This window comes from Danio rerio, chromosome 14 (genome assembly GCF_049306965.1).
Source record: "Danio rerio strain Tuebingen ecotype United States chromosome 14, GRCz12tu, whole genome shotgun sequence".
In the NCBI taxonomy this organism is placed as follows: domain Eukaryota; kingdom Metazoa; phylum Chordata; class Actinopteri; order Cypriniformes; family Danionidae; genus Danio; species Danio rerio.
Window position 1 is genome coordinate 50217472 of NC_133189.1, and position 20294 is coordinate 50237765.

The window sequence follows — 20294 nt, forward strand, 5'->3', positions numbered from 1 at the left end:
ATCTTGTTGTACAGAAGTTTTAATCATATATATATATATATATATATAGCTTGAAGGACTGCATCCATACATCTCTGCAATGACTCAAATCACTTACACAATACAGTCATCTGGAATGGCAAAGAAAGCGTTCTTGCAGGACTCCCAGAGTTCATCAAGATTATTTGGATTCATCTTCAATTCAAATAACGTTGGGGGTGGGGGGGGGGGGGGGGCGTTTTTGGTCTGTATGCACAATAGTATGTGCGATCATAACCTGCACTCCTAACCAGCAGTTGGCGGTAATGCGCCAAGAAGTTGTATACAAACCGCCAATAATAAAACACTTAAGACGACTGTTGATGCGCCAACGCGCTTTCTTGGTTTACTTCTAATAAAACAGAGGCATTTGTTTTGTCAACTCTCTTAATCGTATATAACCTGACCATATATTTGCTTTTCGGAATGGGACAGAAAGGTGATTTAAGTGATTTTCAACGCGGGATGATTGTTGGAGCCAGACAGGCTGGTCTGAGTGTTTCCGACACCGCTGAGCTGCTAGGACTTTCTCGCACTACAGTCTCCAGGGTTTACAGGGAATGGTCATTGAAGGACAAAACAACCACTGGCCGACAGGAATGTGGACGAAAAAGCCTCGTTGATGACCACGGTCAGAAGAGGATGAGCAGACTTATTAAGGCTGATAGAAAAGCTACCGTAACCGAGTTAACAGCTCGTTACAACGAGGAGACCAAGAGGAGCATCTCTGAACGTACAGCACGCCGTGCATTGAAGCAAATGGGCTATAGCAAGCAGAAAACCACACCGGAAAGTAAAGCACAACTGGACGACGATCTTGTCGACAAAGAACAGAAACTCGAGGCTCCGATTCCCGCGGAGGCTCCAGAATTAAACGACACACCTTCAGAATAACTTGAGATGGGTAAAGTTGGTTTTATACTCGCCTATTTTGACTTCCGCGTTCAATAAGTTTGCTAATCATTGTTGTAGTCGGTTATGAGCAGAATATACAAATTTAATTAAATTAGAAATGTTAGAAAAACACTATAAATAGACTAAAGTAATACCTTTTAAAGGGAGTTAAAAAAACAGTACAATTACAAAACATGTAAAAATTATATCGTCAACTTTGTGTAACGTTATATATTATATGCTATTTCTTAATGATTTTATATATATATATATATATATATATATATATATATATATATATATATATATATATATATATATATATATATATATAATGCAGTGTTGAGGTTTTGGCATTACAAGTAACGTGAGTTAAGTAATAATATTGTTTCTTTTAAGTAACAATAATATTAAGTAATAATAATATTTGAACTACTTTTTAGTTGTGCGTGTATGTATATATATATATATATATATATATATGTGTGTGTGTGTATATATATATATATATATATATATATATATATGTATATATACATATATATATATATATATATATATATATGTATATATACATATATATATATATATATATATATATATATGTATATATACATACACGCACAACTAAAAAGTAGTTCAAATATATTCATATAAAAGGTATATGAAAAAGTAGTTCAAATATATATATATATATATATATATATATATATATATATATATATATATATATATATATATATATATATATAGGGGAGTGTGGGGTAAAATGTAACAGTTTTAAGGTATGTGCTCAGGGTTAACCATAGCATGCTTCCAAGGTTTTCACCACAATATTGGCAGACGTCTTCCTGCCAGTTATTGAAAAAGTTCAGCATAATTTGGATGAGAAACACAGGAGAAACCATTTTTGCAGCATAAATTTATTTTTATTATACTCCGTTTTTATCTTAAAAAATCTGTGAAAGTATTACGTAAAAGCTTATATTGTTGTGATCACTGTCCTCTACTCTAAAAGATGGAACCATTTTTAAAGATGTAAAAAACAGTGTTTGCTAGCTAGTTGTGAGGAAAACATGACCCAGCAGGGTTAGTTGAACTTGGTGTTACACATAAGCCAAGCACTGTTGGACACCAATTAAACTAACAAAATAATTTTTACATGTTTTGATGCTGAAAACGTTTTATATGAAACACGTTTTTTAATATAAATTTCTTTTTATTGCTAATAATGCAAATAAATCCAAATGTGTTTATCCAATATATAAATAAACATGCTGTGCTACATAGAATAAAATGAGTAGTGAGGAAATATTCTATTTAAAGTAAACAATTTATTTAAAATCAGCCTTTTTAAGCATGCGTTAAAATAACCCTCTGTCTGGTACAACTTGCCCCACAGGTGGGATAAATAGTAACATTTTTACTCATGGCACTTTTGGCAATACTGCACAAAAACCATAGGTCTGGCGATTATACAACTAGTGCTTATTTGTATGAAAGGCTTGCGTGTTGTTGGTAAAAAAAAATATATATATGGTTTGTCTAACCCTATTACCTTTTTCATTATTTGGCCAAAACCAAAAAATGTTACACAGTTAAAGAATGAGCTCCCACGGGAACAGACAGGAACCAAGATGGCAGAGCCTTACATTTCTGTGATGGAAGTATTCTCATTATTCTGAATACTTTGAAGAAAGGGGATTGTTTTAATGGACAGTGATTTTACCCAACTAATAATACAAAAGTAGCAAACACATTGCTTTGCTTGTGTACTGGTAGATGTACTACCCTTTTGTCATGTTAGGGATGAAAACATCCACTGAATTAAACTGCTGTAAAAATGCATCAGATACATATTTTACCTCTTCCCAGCAGGGAAAACCACCAACAATTAAATATGCATGGTTATATGGTGTCATAGTTTTGCAATCCAAAAAATGTGGTTGTAATGGAAGTCAATGGGGCAAGAACAGCCACCAACAGTAAATTATAAAAAAAAAGGAAAATCAATCAGTAAAAATGCATCAAAGCCAATGTTGTTTCACATGTCCAAGACAGTTACTTTTATATTAAAAAATTTATTTTCAGTGTTTTGTTTTTCACTAAATCAGTGACAGATTTTATGAATTTAGCAATTAAAGAGTTAAAATCCTGTAATTTTCTAAGCAATTGAGTAGTTTTGATCAGAGGTTGATTAACAGATTTATGCAAAAACATGTGAAAAAAAGTATCTGATGCATTTTTAAAGCAGCTTAATTGAGAATCCTGTGGATGTTTTTATCCCAAACATAACAAAAGCATAGTAAATTTACCTAGAGTGTATCAAGATCTTTAAAAATTTCAAAAGCATTTTCTCAAAATAAGATTTGCCACCAAACATCATTCTGCTAGCTGAAACAGAAAAAAAATGATGGCCAAATTAAGAATTAAAATCACCCCACAGTAGATAAAAACATCCCCAACAGTGCATAAGGGTTACACTTTCATTAATCTATTATACGGCTTGTATAGTGTCAGGAAGTTCTCAGAAGGTAACATTATTTTAAATGTATTTATTAGTTTTTTTTTAAAGGTAAAAGAAGGTGTAGGTTATGCAGTGCACCATTAAATGCAGAGCCCCCCTACAAGTTCTGAAAGAGATAAAGCTTCAGGTAAGTATGAAAAAGTAACTAAAAAGTTATGTAATGCATTGCTTTCCATTTGCAACTAGTTTCTTTTGAGTTACTTTTTCATACCTGCCTGAGGTATATGCATTATTTTTCAAAGTAATGCATTTACAATATTTAGGTAGTCCCCAAAAATTAAATACTTGCTTTACTTTCCATAAAGTAACTAAGTAATGCAACTAGTAACTTTTTTGGGGGAGTAACTCAATATTGTAATGCATTACTTTCAAAAGTAACTATCCCCAATCATTGTATACATTTTACACAGACACATGCATGAATACATAGGTACATATAATTGTGATAAATTTGTGCATAATTAAAAGTTATATTTATATATAATTATCATTATTAAAAATGAAGTATTACATGTTTTTTTTTTTTAAGTATACATTCATATATAATATAATATAAATAATTATGTTGTTGTTGTTTTTGCCACATTACTTAGAGTATATTTACGAGCAACAGATGGTGAACTTCACAACTGGGTCCTTCCTTGAAAATGCTACTCTGCTGAAGTACACCTGAATAACTAAATTCTTTGAAGACAACAGAGATGAAAAGGATCCAGCATTACAAATGACAATTGTTTCATGAGTCTGACAGCTATTTGAACAGTATTTCACTTTTGGAGCAGTCAAAAACTCAAGCATGCCTTTCCTACATTTGTGTTCAAACTGTTTAAAGTGTAAATTTCACACAAGTAATTTACTTTTGCTGTATCAGGTAAATTACTAAAATTAGACAGATGCACATGAAGCAAAGGCTGCACATCTAACAGCAGCTTTTTTAGAAAAGCCTTTTAATAAAAAACAGAACAAACTCTCACACAGTATTTTTGGTTTATTTATTATTGCAAGAAAGTCATAAAATGCAGTATTGATGGCCTCCATATGGGAGAAAATTACTGTAGCCTTTGGTAACAAAGTAAAGAAATACATATGCAAGGGGTTGGACAATGAAACGGACACAAAAAAAATGGTATATTTTATCATACATTTGTTCATTCTTACAATTTATTTGTGTTCACAGTAGGGTTGGGTCGATAGACGATGCCATCGTCCATCACCAATGGCCGACACATTTCACAATGCCGATCCGGCGATCTATCGCCCCGCCCCACATTTATATTGATATACAACTTATTTTTTGCATGTGATCTTAATAGCAATAACGGTCTTTTCATGAGCTGTGTTACATGTTACATATAGCTGCTGCTTGCACGCCTGACAGCATCGTGAGGATTAAATGAAAGATTAAACAGCACCTCTCACTCTTATGTAGATTCAGTGGCAAACGCTGTTACTTGCAAACCCCGTCCAACAGACAGTGAATGGTTTAGTTATTTTCATAACAGAATTGAAGCCACTGAAAGTCTTTTATCCACTCTTGGAAAAGTGTAAATGGTGAATTAACATTCACCACACAATCACTAATAAGATGTGCCATTATTAGTAACTGTAGGTAGGGCTGCACGATTAATCGAAAAAAGATCACAATCTCGATTCGACCCTACACACAATCCTAATTCAACTTTTTCTACGATACAGCCACACAAGTCTTCACAGCAACATTGACACCTTCAAATGGCGTTAAAAGTGTCACATACTGTATTTATAAGGTATTATTCACACAAAATGTCATTTCTATCTTCATGTAATGATGTATTCACAGTCGCGAAATCACACGTGAGCTGACGCACTGTCTGTTTACAGCCGAGAACGTGCGCGTGCACGCAAATGACGCACAACCTGCATATGCTGTGAATAAAGGTAATGAAGTTGTAATAATGTTCAGTTTGTTGCACAGAGCGATCGTTTAAGGGCCGTGCGGAAGGTTTGGTTTGCATGTCTGTGTTTTTCCTCACAGTAACAGCAGCCATGAGCCGCAATCGGAAGTAAAAGTGAAAACTTTGCGCAGATCATTTAAATGATCATATCGCATTTTACAGTTATGATTACGACAAGCATTTGATGTTTTTTTACTTTCAAAGTGAACCAAAGTGCTGTGCAAATAAATGTTTACTATGTCAGTATAACAACCTTAGCCTATATATAATGGAAATATAAAGGTCTAATAATGTTGTCAATGACAGATGACAAGCACATGTCTTAAACATTATAAATCAACTTTATAATTGTGAATAGTTGTATTCTGATGTCATCATTTTACTGTGGATTAACAAACAGGACATATTGAAAGTCTGTTTAAGTCCACTATAATACAAAAATTAGCATTTTAAGCAACAGTATACCTACACATAGGCCTATTATTATTGCTGTTTTACCATACGTTTGAAAATTAATAATAATAATAGGCTAATCATATTAAGCTTTACATTTACAGAATCGTGAGAAAATCGTGATTTTGATTTTAAGCAAAAAAAATCATGATTCACAGTTTAGCCAGAATCATGCAGCCCAAACTCTTGTTGTTTTCTAAAACTAAATCTGTCAGTGTTATTTTCGTTCTCTCATCTTCAGCGCTTCACATTTTCACAGTTGTAGCTCCTGTCATCTGAAGGCAGTAGGCATTGACTGAGTGATTGACAGCTGATATTAAAAAAAAACATTCACGTTGAGTTCTAGAGCAGTAGGTCAATACGAAGAGCACAAAGGCGGTGCAAGCAATGCAGGTTTTTTTTTATTATTTTTATTTATGTTTTGGTTATGAGTAAAGCAAAGACCATTTGGGACAGGTAGTGAAAACGGTAGGCTACAATTAATTGTTATGAATTAATCGATATTTAACAACAACAACCACCTATGACGACGATGCCATCGTCCATGGCAATGTTTCACATTAGACATCACATCACGTGACTGCATAAGACCAATAGCAGACCAAAACATGACCTCTCTGGACAAAGATGTAAAATATGAACCTATCGCTTGCTTTTTTTTTTTAAATGTCTAATTATCTTGTTTAATCACGGCACTGTTCGCAGCACTATATGACAGAATTTCGCATGTTCAAATTCTAATTAGAGTTGGAACTGATGCCGCGGTCACACTAAAGTTTATTGATGAGAGAATCACTGAAAATAATTTATTTTGTTTCTAAAACTGCACTTTGTTTTTACTTTTTTATAAGAAACTAATGACTGTACGTTTTAGGGATCCGTTTTAATTTCTGTTGTTCAACATTGATGTTCAATAAATAATCATAGTGTGTGTTTCCCTTGATTGTTTTAAAATCCTGTAATGCACCCTACATTAAAACTTGTAATTTCATCTCTCACTTGTATTATGTGAGCATATTTACTGTACAAACCCTGTAAGTGAACTATGAGGGCAAAAAAGTTAATAAATTAAATAATGATCCATTAATCGTAATCGAGATTTTGTATTTTCCTTCCAGCTGCAACCACACTCATTCACACACATACACTACGAACAATTTAGCTTACCCATTTCACCTATACCACGTCTTTGGACTTGTGGGGGAAACAGGAGCGTCTGGAGGAAACCCACACAAACATGGGGAGAACATGCAAACTCCACAGAAACATCAACTGACCCTGTCGGGACTTGAACCAGCAACCTTATTGCTGTGAGGCAATTGTGCTAACCACATTGTCACCGTGCTGCCCAGTAATTAAAATTACCTCATATTTTAGATTCAGGGTTTCTCTTTCTTCCACAACTGTCTCTGTAGAAAAAGCACAGGCATCAGCAATTAGAAAAGCTAATGTAACAGCTGTATGACAACACTTTAATAAGGAAATTACCAATTTTAAAGATGCTTTCTGTAAAGCACTCACCAAAAGTAAATCATCAGAAAAAAACGCACTTTTCAAACAAACAGCAATGTCAGAAGCTTTCAGCGCGGAGGAATACAAACATGGATCCAAACCCCCACTTTCAGTTCGGCTCAAACCGGTTTTTGTGCACGGATCTTCGTTCAACTGCATTGCCATAATGCACGTGCGTGCTACATTAGTTAAAGAAGACAGATATTCTCCAAGAAATTCCATAATGTTCTAGTTTATTCCAAAATGAAAATTGCACAAACTCAGTGCATGTTTTCTGGGGTCAATAAGTATGAATTAATCTTTATACGGTTAAATCAATGAACCATTAGAACAAGGTTTTGTTTTGATGCGCCTCTCATTGCTTACACGCATTTTGAAAGCTCATTTCGACAAATATTAATATATACAAACATAACTTGAAACTGGATGTGTTTCAAGAAGAAATAAACGTGATGTTGGTAGTCCAACCAGCAATGTCCTGTTGTTGTGCCTTGTTTTAAGTTAATGTTACGCTAACGGAGTCGCTTCTGAATCGTCCTGACGCCAGCCTGAAGGTGTGTCGTTTAATTTTGGTGCCTCCGCGGGAACCGGAGCCTTGGATTTCTGTTCTTTGTTTACAGGAACGTCGTCCGGTTTTGCTTTACTTTCCGGTGTGGTTTTCTGCTTGCTGAAGCCCATTTGCTTTAATGCACGGCGTGTTGTACGTTCAGAGATGCTCCTCTGGGTCCCCTGGTTGTAACGAGCGGTTAACTGGGTTATGGTAGCTTTTTTATCCGCCTGAACCAGTCTGGCCATCCTCCTCTGACCGCGGTCGTCAACGAGACTTTTTCGCCCACATTCCTGTCGGCCAGTGGTTGTTTTGTCCTTCAACGACCATTCCCTGTAAACCCTGGAGACTGTAGTGCGAGAAAGTCCTAGCAGCTCAGCGGTGTCGGAAACACTCAGACCAGCCTGTCTGGCTCCAACAATCATCCCGCGTTGAAAATCACTTAAATCACCTTTCTGTCCCATTCCGAAAAGCAAATATATGGTCAGGTTATATACGATTAAGAGAGTTGACAAAACAAACGCCTCTGCTTGATCAGGAGTGAACTTTAAAGCAGGAAAACACGTCGGCGCATCAGTTATAAACGTCGGCCGAGTTATAAAGACCGCAGTGCGGATGGCGTTGTCATGCTCCTTCCGCCGGGTGATAAAAATAGTTCTTCAGAACTGCTTGCAAGTTCCGCTAGGCCGAAGCACCTGGCAATAATAAATAACGGTAATAAAATGTATTAACATATTTGAATAGAGAAATATGCCAATAATACAGAAATATATAAATGGGGAAGCAGGTAAATAAATCAAACTATGCACTTTATAACAGTATTAATGAAATCAAAAAGTCACCAAGTAGCAAAACTGTGTGTCAGTTGTGTATGTGTCTTATTTCACTATAAACATTCAAATGTAAACTATGTAAATGCAGTTATGTGCTAACATTATAGGATATATAGAAATATCAAACCACCTTCGACCGTTTCAGGATTTAAAATAACTAATTTAAATACTTAAAATGTATAGTGCAGGCTACAGTATGTACAGGGTAGTTTCAGTCAGACAGTACAGTCTTCTTTTTCTTGTTTAACGACCACTAACTCCTTAGGAGCATTATCGCCACCTACTGAATTTCACAAATAGTTTAGGGTTTAACATTTCAGTCATTATTTCATTGTAATATCGTAACAATCATTTTAACAACTGAGCAGTTTTGGAACTTTCATTCATTCATTAATTTTCTTGTCGCTTAGTCCCTTTATTAATCCGAGGTTTTAATCCCTATATTAAGCTGCAACCCATCTCTGGGAAACATCCACACACACATTCACACACACACTCATACACTATGGACAATTTAGTCTACCCAATTCACCTGTACCACATGTCTTTGGACTGTGGGGGAAACTGGAGCACCCGGAGGAAACCCACGCGAAGGCAGGGAGAACATGCAAACTCCACACAGAAACGCCAACTGAGCTGAGGTTCGTACCAGCGACCCAGCAACCTTCTTGCTGTGAGGCGACAGCACTATCTACTGCGCCACTGCCTCGCCCCAGTTTTGGAACTTAAATTATGTAAGTAAAAATATTAAGTTAAAACAATTATGACTTTATTCACGTATCCACATACACAAAGAAAACATAATAGACCATCTAATTGTAGAATTAAGTGTAATAAACTAATTCAGGATCTCAATGTTGTCATAGTTAAAATCGTTTTGTAGTAAAATATAAAAAACAAACAATAATGTGTCACATTAAAATAAATGACTATAGTTAATAATTTAAAATAATATAGTTATAAACTGATTTAAACTACTTTATCTCTTACTAAACTGTAGCAACTGTTAGTAATATATACATATGCTTGGGCTGGTTAAAAAATAAGCTTTTTAAATGTCATTGACTTCTGCTGTCTTCATTTCAAAAACACAGATTTATTTACAATTTGAAACAGAAAAAAAATGTTTTCTGCTGGAGATATTGTTGTCCTAAAAAAAGCGTAAATAAAAATTCTTACACATACTTTAGGAACAGAATGGCAAAATATTTCGGCAGTCTTAAAATCTTGACTTTTCCAAACCACGGTATACCTTGTAAACGGGTATCGTCCCATGCCTAATTTGTTGCAACTATAATTACCACAAATTACCAGTCCTTTATGGTTTAAAAACAATATAATACTAACTATAAATTACTATAGTATTTAATTTGGGAAATCATTAATAAAAAAGTGGTTAGGAAATTAAGCAAATAAACACTATTAAATCGCTGGAGTAAAATAATAATATAGTGTTATACATTTATTATATGTAAAAAGATGTGTATTACATATAAAGCTGCATTATAGCCTATACATATTAATTTACTATTACTTCCTTCGATATAATGAATCCATTATATAAATGAAACCTGTCCAGTTTAGATCGTCTAGCAAGGCCAGCAAACGAGTATCTTCTATACTGACCCTGTCAGATAAATAATGACTGATCATCTATGATGACTGATAGAAAACGGTTCAGTCTATTATATTGAATGGCGATCGGAAACAATGTTCCCCATTCGCCTGTCTTGATCTCCATATTTGTGAAATAGCATGCACTATTGTCTATTTTGTTTAATATTTAATTACTATATACATACTAATATATTGATGACGATGTCTGAGAAGACATGGGTTCAACCGTTGAAAAAAAGACTGGTTGCTATATGAAACATGTCATGTTGTGTGGTAGGATGCCAAAATCGAAAGTCCAAAAGTAAAAAACTTAAATATTACCGTACACCACACTGCTTTTAATGTCAACCGCAGACGTCTGTAGACTGAATGGAGTAAAGACCTAACAGAAAAAGCTCGACTCTGCAGTTCTCATTTCATATCAGGAAAGTTCACGTTACGCTGTATCATACCTGTTACTCATTTTTGATTTCAGCATAAACAGTGCAATATGGTGAATTAAACTGCGGACACTGAATGCTTAGAATAAAATGTAAAATTGTAAGTTCACATACGCTGCCGTACAGGTGCAGCTCGCTGTCAGAATGCAGTTGTTTTGCTTGTTGATGATTACCCAGGCCTTGTACAGCTCCGTCTTCTTTCCTTGTCTTTGGCTAGGCAGAACCTCGGTTTTTAGCACTACATAGTGTTGAATCTGGTCATCACGGAGCATTATTTCTTGCACATGACCCCACAGGACAGAATTGTAGGCATCCAAAGACCTGTAGGCCTTTAACTTCTCTCTTGTAAAATCCCTTGGAGCTTCAATGAGATTGTATATTTGGGTCTGGATGCTTGGCCGTTTCGTCCTATCCAATATCCATTGGGAGGGTGTGATCGCAAATGGACCTGTAAGATGAACACCTCTCACTTTAACATTAATTTTGCCAAATCACTGTGCTTATCAATGAGTATTGATAATACGCTGAAAGCATTATGTAAGTAATCAACATAACTTATCTGAAATACAACAACAAACTCTATCGCATCGGATGCCATTCCTTCGCTGTAAATGCAAGCACTCCTGTTTTTTTTTTTTGCAACCTCGATGCGCACATCCTAAATGTTTACAAATATATATATATGTTTACAAACGACTATATATGGATTTTCTGGTGGGTCGCATTGCAGTGGGTCGTGGAGTGTGTGATCAAAAAAACAACAAAAGTAATTTTTTACTTATTTTGCTTATACTAGACTTTTATTTTGAAGTGTGTGCGCGACAACCCTACCATTTGACATGTGAAATTTTATTTAATTATAGCAACAAATATGTCCAAGCCCAAGTAAGACCCTAAATATGTAAAGTATGGATAACATTATATATATTGACGACAAAAAAGACTTAAAGCAGTGTCATATGTAGTAAAATCTTCTGAAAAAACAATATTTAGAAACCAGAAAACATGTTTTATTAGCAGTTTATTATTAACTGTTATTTGTCAATTTTACTTTGTACTATTTCTGTAATTTGACCCATTTTGTTAAATGACAGCAAGAAAATGTTGTTTATTTGTAAGTCTTGTTGAATTTCTTATGATGTATCTGTCACTAGTGTATGTTAACAAATAAATACAAATGAAGTATAATTCCTAAAACTGTATTATAGTACCAAAAATTTGGGTCACGGCTTGATGACCATGTAAAAATGTGGGTCCCATGGTCAAACCAGTTGAGAACCCCTGTTCTTGATTGTGTGTACCTGAAACCTGTGTGGGTCTGAGGGTCTGCAGTTGGATATTATTGGCCAATGCTGCACTCGCTGAAGGCCAATGAACACAACAGGTATTTTCCGGAATAAATCCACGCCAACACGGGGAGAACCTGCAATAAAAGAAAAATCTTTATTTTAAATTTAAAATGTGACATAATTGATACAAAATAAACCAAACGGGGACTGTATATAATTAATAATACTACAATTAAAACGGACTAAACTAGATAAACAGACTATTTTATTTTCCTGTATGTGCTATTCCTAACCAGCAGTCGGCAGTAATGCGCCTAGAAGTTGTACGCCAACCGCAAAATAAAACACTTGAACAGAACAGAGGTGAGGCGCAGACGCACATTATTGGGTTATTGGTAATAAAATTGAGGCATTTGTATTATCAACTCATATAAGCGGACCATATATTTGCAGTTCGGAATGGAACAGAAAAATAATTTAAGTGATTTTCAACGCGGGATGATTGTTGGTGCCAGACAGGCTGGTCGGAGTGTTTCCGACACCGCTGAGCTGCTAGGACTTTCTCGCACTACAGTCTCCAGGGTTTACAGGGAATGGTCGGGGAAAGACGAAACATCCACTGACCGACAGGAGTGTGGACGAAAAAGGCAACGCAGAAAGCAGAAAACCCCACAGCAAAGAAAAGCACAACCGGACGACGCTCCCGTAAACAAAGAACAGAAACTCGAGGCTCCGGTTCCCGCGGAGGCTCCAGAATTAAACGACACACCTACAGAGTAACGTTAGATGGGTAAAGTTGGTTTTATACTCGCACATTCTGACTTCCGCGTTCAATAAGTTTGCTAATTAGCATGAAAAAATGTAAAATTCGCTTATTTATCGCTGCAGTTGGTTATGAACAGAATATGCGATAGTAGAAGTGTGAAAAATGGTAGAAAAACACTGAAATATACTGAAGAAAAGAAATGAGTTTAAAAAGAAGGGAGTTTTAGAAACCAGTACAATTACAAAACATGTAAGAATTACATCTAAACAGTGATCTTTCTATATATATATATAAATATATATATATATATATATATATATATATATATATATATATATATATATAAAAAAATAAATATATATATATATATATATATATATATATATATATATATATATATATATATATATATAATTACACAGACACATATACATAGGTAAAAACAGGGGTGGACTTAGTGATTTGGAGTTAGGTATCGGGCCCTTGCATTGAAAGTCAAAACATTTTCTTCCTCTTTAAATTTTTTTAAAAAAAACTAAAAGGTAGGTTATTTTTTATTTTTTAATTTTTTTTGTAAATAAACTGCATGGTAAAAATATATCTAAAGCTTATTTAATATATTTTAATATTTAAAGAAACCTTATTGTTGTAATGTAAAATTAAATACAATAAGTTCACAAACAGGCTTTTTTGTGACTTTTTTGAATTTTAATATAAATGAAGAAAAAATAAACATTTAAACAAATTTAATTTACAATAAATTAAACTAATCGTGTCACATACTATGAAAGCCCGTTCCCACCACTGAGTGATAAGAAAAAAAAAAAAAAAGTTATAAAGAGTTATAAAGTTGCAATTCTGAGTTTTTATATGTATTTTTATATTCTGGGTAAGATATAAGACTAAAAAATATTCATCCAATTAAATACTGTCGGGCCCATAACTTGCATTATTCTTATAAGCAGCCCAAATGGTCTTGTCAACAAATGTTGATCTGTATATCTGCGCACCCTGTTCACGCACTGATCCGATCAGTGACTTTAAAAAGCCATTAAATGGTCCGAACCATGAGATTTGTGATCCGTTACACCACTAATCCACAAAATATCATGATATTTGTAATTGAATAGGGAAAATGCATTTATAAAAAGCACACATATTTCTTACAATTGCAACATTGACATGTTCGATCTGCTGTTACGAGAAGCGCCACCTCATGCATATTTTGTCCTGCCCCTAGGACTGTGTGATTAATGGAAATCGAATCACAATCGCGATACGTTGTGATTTAGCTTATTGCAAGAGGCTGTGATATGAAATATGTATGTATTTTATAGTTTCCTCCACCCAGAGCAAACGCATGACTGTCGTCTGTGTGTGATAGTCTTACCAGCCAATTGAGTGAGCTCACTTTCGTTCTGTCCAATCAGAATTGCACAACCTAACTATGCTGAAAGCCCACAATAAAACAAACAGGGAAGCGTGAACAAGTGGGATGATGGCGTCTGCCGCTTCAGGAGCATTAATAGACAAATTCATATAAAAGAAAAACAGCATGTCGATAATACAGGAGTATTTTGGTTTCGAAGTCACAGACGCCAATCAAAAATGGGTATTTTGTAAGAGCTGTCGCAGAATTGTTACCACAGCTTGAGGAAATACAACAACCAGCATCTAAAAAAGCACCACAGGTGGCTATAAAAAAAGTGTCTTGCTAAAAAGTCTACTAAAAGTATAGCCAGGTATACTCAATCTAGTAGCTAGCAACAGCAAAATACAATTTCAGAGTTGTTCGCAGTGGTTACACCATATGAAAAAACATCCTGAAGGCACCAGGAGATAACTAATGCGCAGGGCCAGACGGAATCTGCGGAGAATTTTGGTAAAAATCTGCGGATTTCTGCGGAATTGTTTTGGGAGTATCCAGCGGAGTATCATAACTAAAACCTTAATATATTAAGTAAAAAGTAATAAATTACTGAATAAAAACTGAATAAATTCAGATTTACACATTTACTTAAGTAAATAAATAGAATTAATAATGGGCTAAAAACCTGCAGAAATCTGCGGAATTCTGCGCGCGCAGATTCCGTGTGGGCCTACTAATGCGGAAACTCACTACTGTTTGCTCCAGAGACAAAATTGTTTAATTTCTGAATATTTATAAACAAATGTGAATAAAAGCTTGAGTCAGTTTAATATTTTTATTTCTTTTTTTAACTAACACTCACTGCATTTTAGTGTTAAGAAGCTACGATACAGTATATTGAGCTGAAGCTTGACCTATAAAATTAAATCACAAATCAAAAAAACAAAATTGCAATTAGAAATTTTCTCATAATTGCACAGCCCCACCTACACCTATCATTGAAATATAAAATGTAATGTAAAATGTAAACACTGTACATTCTTCATTGCTGGTCAGGCCCAGATTAAGTATTCAGAGGCCCCTGGGCACAATGTCTTGTAGACCAACTTTAGGGGTGCGGCTAGGTAGAGGAATTAAAAATAAGATGAATATCATATTTTTTAAATAAAATTTATCTATAATTGGCCGCATTTAAAAAATAAATGTTATACAGTACATGCATTTCTAGTTTACAAAGTTTTAACTTTCTTTAAAAGCATTTAAAGTACACTTTGAAAAAAATAAAACGTGTTTATCAGATGCAGAATTCGAACCGGGTGCATGATCGATCGCATTAAAAGATATTGCCACACACTTTCTGTGCACTTTTTGAGCAACGCCACTCACACTTCTGTCTGTTGCGTTCTGTTGTCTCTGTCAATCAAACGGTATATATATATATATATATATATATATATATATATATATATATATATATATATATATAACAAATTTTCTAAGTAGAAAGAAAACCACATTTATCATTTAAAATGTATTTAGAAACAGTTGAGTGGTCAGAGTGGTTTGGTCCACTGCATGTTTTCGCAACTCATCTCACCTACTTTGCACACACGCACACACACACACACACACACACGCGCGCGCGCACACACACACGCGCGCACACACGCGCACACACACGCACACACAAGTCAGGTGTGCAGCTGAGTTAATGTTTCAGTAATTAAGAAGGGGATTTTATTCACCTTAAATAAATAAAGCGATTCTCTTTTATGTAGTTAATACAGACTCGTCATAAATTAGTTGCGGCACAAATGCTGATTACCAGTGTCCATGAATCTGCTGAATTAGTGACCAAATTTACTTATCTAGTTAACGTGAGCTTGCTGCAAAGTGCACTGCACTGCAACTTAACACGCCAAAGCTGTTTCCCATGCATTGTTTTATTTGTGACGACATGGCATAATGTTAACTTAACATTAACGACCACAATTAGCATATTGTTTAGCTGTGTATTTGCTAAATGAGCACTGTGCTCAGTCCAAACTGTATTTTTGTATATTCAATTTCTATTTTGTTCTTAACTGAATTAATTAATTTGAAAATAAAATGTTAACCTTTTTTAATTCTTTGTTTTTATTGTTGTGATTAATTTTATGACAGTTTTGCGTTCTTTATGTAAAGCACTTTGAATTTCCATTGTGTATAAAATGTGCTACAGCATAAATAAATTTGCATTGCAGTGTCATGCATTGGATAAAATGACAGAGAAAATGCATTTTTCAGTGCAGCTAAACGCCAAAAACAAAAAGTTATGAAGGCATCTTAAGGCAATTTGGCTTTCAGAATGAGTGCTTATGAAAATACTAATGTCACAATATTAACCACAGTCAAAGGAGAAAGAAATGATTGAGGAACAGGCAGAGCAGGGTCAGTCAGATGTACAGTGTCAGGTAAGGGTGTTGTGCTTTTATTGAAGGGATAATGACAATTCTTTAAGGGGTGAACAATTTTTTAATCTTTTCGGAGTTGTGGCTGTTTAGCAGATGAACTTCACAGGCTCACCGATTTACAATATGTTCTGTAAATTTAACAAGTGTAATGTAAACAAGTTATTATGAGTATGAAAAACGCCTTTTCCAGCATTTTTTTCTGCTTCAGGAGTCAGTCTGTTGACTGTAAACAACACAACAAACAATGCAATAAATATGTTTGAAGAAAAATTTGCTTTGTCATTGAACCTGAGAAAAACTTTGAAAATTACCGTAATGACAAAGTCTCCATGCTAAAATAATAATAATGATGAAACCATTTTTCACTGAGGGGACATATCTTTATTAGTACAATTCGGCTGTATTGTTTGTGTCCCCTTAAAAAAAACTGCTTAATTTTTTTTTATTGTCCCCCCTACTGTTAAATCAGATTTATGCCTGTGGATGGGCGGGAATTGTTTAGGTAGCTTATTCCAACGAGGTGCGCTATTTGCACTTAGCTTAAAAAAACACTTCAAAATCTGCATTCCACCCCCCACCCCCGCAGGGGGCCCAAGTGCGCACGGGCCCCTGGGCCTGTGCCAACACAATCTCATGGCAATTCGTAACTTTTTGATTTAGCGGCTAATTCGTATGACCTAATTCGTACAATTTAGTACGATTTGCTCATCACCCAATGACGGTTGGGGTTAGGTGCCACGCCTCCTTTTTAAAATCATAGGCTGTTTCTCAATTCCAAGAACACAGAGAACGGACTTGTGTTCTTGTGGAGAGCGGTCTTGCCAGGTGTCCTCGGAAGAATGAACTCAGGAGAACGCGAGGGCAGAGAACGCGTCCTTTGAGAATTGAGATGCTGCGTTCTTCCTGATGGTCACATGACCTTCACGTGTTTTAAATTGTAAATTATTTAAACATTACAGCCTTCATACAACGATTGATTGTTTTCCCCTTTTCAAAATATATACTTTGCATAAAAACATTATAAATATATGTTGCACAATATAAATAAAACAGATTTTAATACGAATTTCAGCAAACAAACACCCTTAATGTGTTTATTCCTTCATTAAGATGTTCATGGTAATGTTTACTTTCACAGTTTCATTTAGGGAAACTCCTGAGGTAAATAATTCATATCTATGAACTTTAATAATAAATCTAGATAAAATGCTGATCTTCCCATCTCCAGTCGCAATGACTTCTGGGACTTTCAAAGCGAATTCGGTGCTCAAGTCTGCATCAGTGCGTCCTCGATATCAAGAACACATCCGGGAAGTTTCACGCGTCCTCCGTACTTGCGGTCTTGAGTATTGGAACTGAACTTGGGCAGCTGATGATGACGTTGCACGAGAACACGAGGACGCAAGACTGCTGAAGAACGCATATTGAGAAACAGCCATACATTTTCTTACAACTGAACTCGAATTAGCCAATAAACTGACAAACCGTAAAATACTTGCGTTTCCTCGTGAGATCAGGTTGGCCTGTGCCCATAATGCCCGTTGGTTAATCCGGCCCTTTTGCTGATCAACTGTAATAGTCCCCACTCCACATTGCAGATGCTGTGATGTGACTATTGCGAATGCACCCATTGCGATATTAATTCTAAAATGCTATATTGTGCAGCCCTAATATGTAATATGAATAATTCTGTCTCTTTCCACATTATTTACAGAGTATATGCACGAGCAACAGATGGCCAAATTGAGAATTGTGAACTTCACCCCTGGGTCCCTCCTTTAAAATGCTACTCTGCTGAAGTACACCTGAATAACTAAACCTTTGAAGACAACGGAGATGAAAAGGATCCAGCATTACAAATGACACCATTGTTTTATGAGTCTGACAGCTATTTGAACAGCTTTTCACATTTGAAGCTGTCAAAAAGTCGAGCATGTCTTGTCTACATGTGTGTTCAAACTGTTTAAAATGTAAATTTTACATAATCATTTGTAGCATTTTACTTTTGTTGTATTACTAATTCAAGTAGTTTAGAATTAGACACAGATGCATATGAAGCAAAGGCTGCAGATTTAACAGCAGCCATCTTTTTTTTAGAAAAGCCTTTCAATAAAAAAACAACTTGCACAGTGTTGTTGGTTTTGTTATTATTGCAAGAAAGTCATAAAATACAGTATTGAAGGCCTCCATATGGGAGAAAATTACTTTAGCCTTGGGCTGTTTGTTAACATGTAAAGAAATACATATACAGGGGTTGTATAGTGACATCTACATGGACATCAGTGATCAAATTATTTGCCTTTAATCTATTCTTAATCTTAATTTTTTGAAAAAGCCTAGTTTGGATAAATCTGTGCTGTCCAATTTTAGACCTATTTCGAAGCTACCCTTTTTATCTAAGATTTTGGAGAAAACAGTTTTAACACAACTGCAGAGCTTTCTGGGGCTTAACAGTATTCATGAAGTGTTTCAATCAGGTTTTAAGGCATGTCACAGTACTGAGTCTGCACTGCTACGTGTGTTGAATGACATTCAGTTATTTAGGGACTCGGGGCACTCTGTGATCCTTATGCTTCTTGACTTTACTGCAGCTTTTGACACTATAGACCATGAAATCCTTATTTCTCGTCTTGAGAATTTAGTGGGCATTCAGGGCTCTGCTCTTAAGTGGTTTAGATCTTATTTGTCAGACAGAAGCTTTAGTGTTAACGTTGGTCAGACCTTTTCATCCTCCAGACCCCTGACGTAGAGTTCATCAAGGGTCTATACTTGGACCTATTTTATTTTCTTTATATATTTTACCTTTAGGATCTATTTTTCGTAAATATGGGGTGGCTTTCCATTTTTATGCTGACGACACTCAGATTTATGTCCCTTTTAAAAGTAGGGATAAAAAGGGCTTGACTCCCAAGTCGAGGTTAAGAGCTGGCTTTCGTCAAATTTTTAAAATTTCAATGAAGTAAAAACTGAGCTAGTCTGGTTTGGGGATCCTAACCCTCTGCATTTATCAGGTTTTGGTGAGCTTTTCACTTATCAAAAACCTGTTGTTAGAAACTTAGGATTTCAATTCGACAGTGATCTGAAATTTTAAAAACAAGTAAATACAGTTGTTAAATCCAGTTTTTTCCCATTTACGACTTGTGGCAAAAGTAAAGTCGTTTCTCTCTTTTAATGACCTTGAGAAGGGGATCCATGCTTTTATTTTGGGAAGACTTGACTATTGCAATTCTCTGTATGTGGGTATTAGTCAAAATGCCCTAAACAGATTGCAATTAGTACAAAATGCAGCTGCGAGACTTCTGACAGGGACTCGCAAGTTCGAGCACATATCCCCAGTTCTTTCCTCTCTGGGCTGGCTGCCTGTTAGGTCAAGGATTGATTTTAAAATATTAATCTTTGTTTTTAAATCCTTAAACAATCTGGCACCATCTTACTTATCAGACCTGCTACATGTATACAATCCTGGTAGGACACTGAGGTCTTCTGATGAATTTATTCTATCTATACCAAGGTCCGCCATACTAAGCGAAGTGGGGATCGGGCTTTTGCTGTTGTCGTCCCAAAACTCTGGCTCTCTCCCGGGACAGCATGCCAAACTTGCTTATAATCAATCATCAGCTAAGTGTGAACTCTTGAACAGCA

The 20294-nt window shown here is 35.3% G+C and overlaps 3 protein-coding genes across 4 annotated transcripts; 2 read left to right on the top strand and 1 right to left on the bottom strand.

Moving 5' to 3' along the window:
• Nucleotides 1-310: 310 nt before the first annotated feature.
• zgc:194285 lies at nt 311-18779 on the top strand. Of its 2 annotated transcripts, none has more exons than XM_005169616.5 (2): nt 311-922; nt 18367-18779. In XM_005169616.5, the coding sequence occupies exon 1, from the start codon at nt 445-447 to the stop codon at nt 910-912; it is 468 nt and encodes a 155-aa protein (XP_005169673.1). In that variant the 5' UTR covers nt 311-444; the 3' UTR covers nt 913-922; nt 18367-18779. The 2 variants fall into 2 exon arrangements, with proteins under 2 accessions (XP_005169673.1, NP_001129452.1); NM_001135980.1 differs by lacking the exon at nt 18367-18779 and adding an exon at nt 4033-4090 and having other exon boundaries at nt 329-922.
• On the bottom strand, nt 7555-8484 carry si:ch211-276i12.9. The gene has a single exon (NM_001386646.1). The coding sequence runs from the start codon at nt 8347-8349 to the stop codon at nt 7846-7848; it is 504 nt and encodes a 167-aa protein (NP_001373575.1). The 5' UTR covers nt 8350-8484; the 3' UTR covers nt 7555-7845.
• LOC141377595 (uncharacterized) lies at nt 12381-18779 on the top strand. Its single transcript, XM_073922228.1, has 3 exons — nt 12381-12427; nt 12518-12854; nt 18367-18779. The coding sequence occupies exon 2, from the start codon at nt 12524-12526 to the stop codon at nt 12842-12844; it is 321 nt and encodes a 106-aa protein (XP_073778329.1). The 5' UTR covers nt 12381-12427; nt 12518-12523; the 3' UTR covers nt 12845-12854; nt 18367-18779.
• Nucleotides 18780-20294: the final 1515 nt, after the last annotated feature.

Excerpts from the sequence above, each read along its gene's own strand:
- si:ch211-276i12.9 (NM_001386646.1), bottom strand. The coding sequence starts at position 8,349 with ATGGGACAGAAAGGTGATTTAAGTGATTTTCAACGCGGGATGATTGTT.
- zgc:194285 (XM_005169616.5), top strand. The coding sequence starts at position 445 with ATGGGACAGAAAGGTGATTTAAGTGATTTTCAACGCGGGATGATTGTT.
- LOC141377595 (XM_073922228.1), top strand. The coding sequence starts at position 12,524 with ATGGAACAGAAAAATAATTTAAGTGATTTTCAACGCGGGATGATTGTT.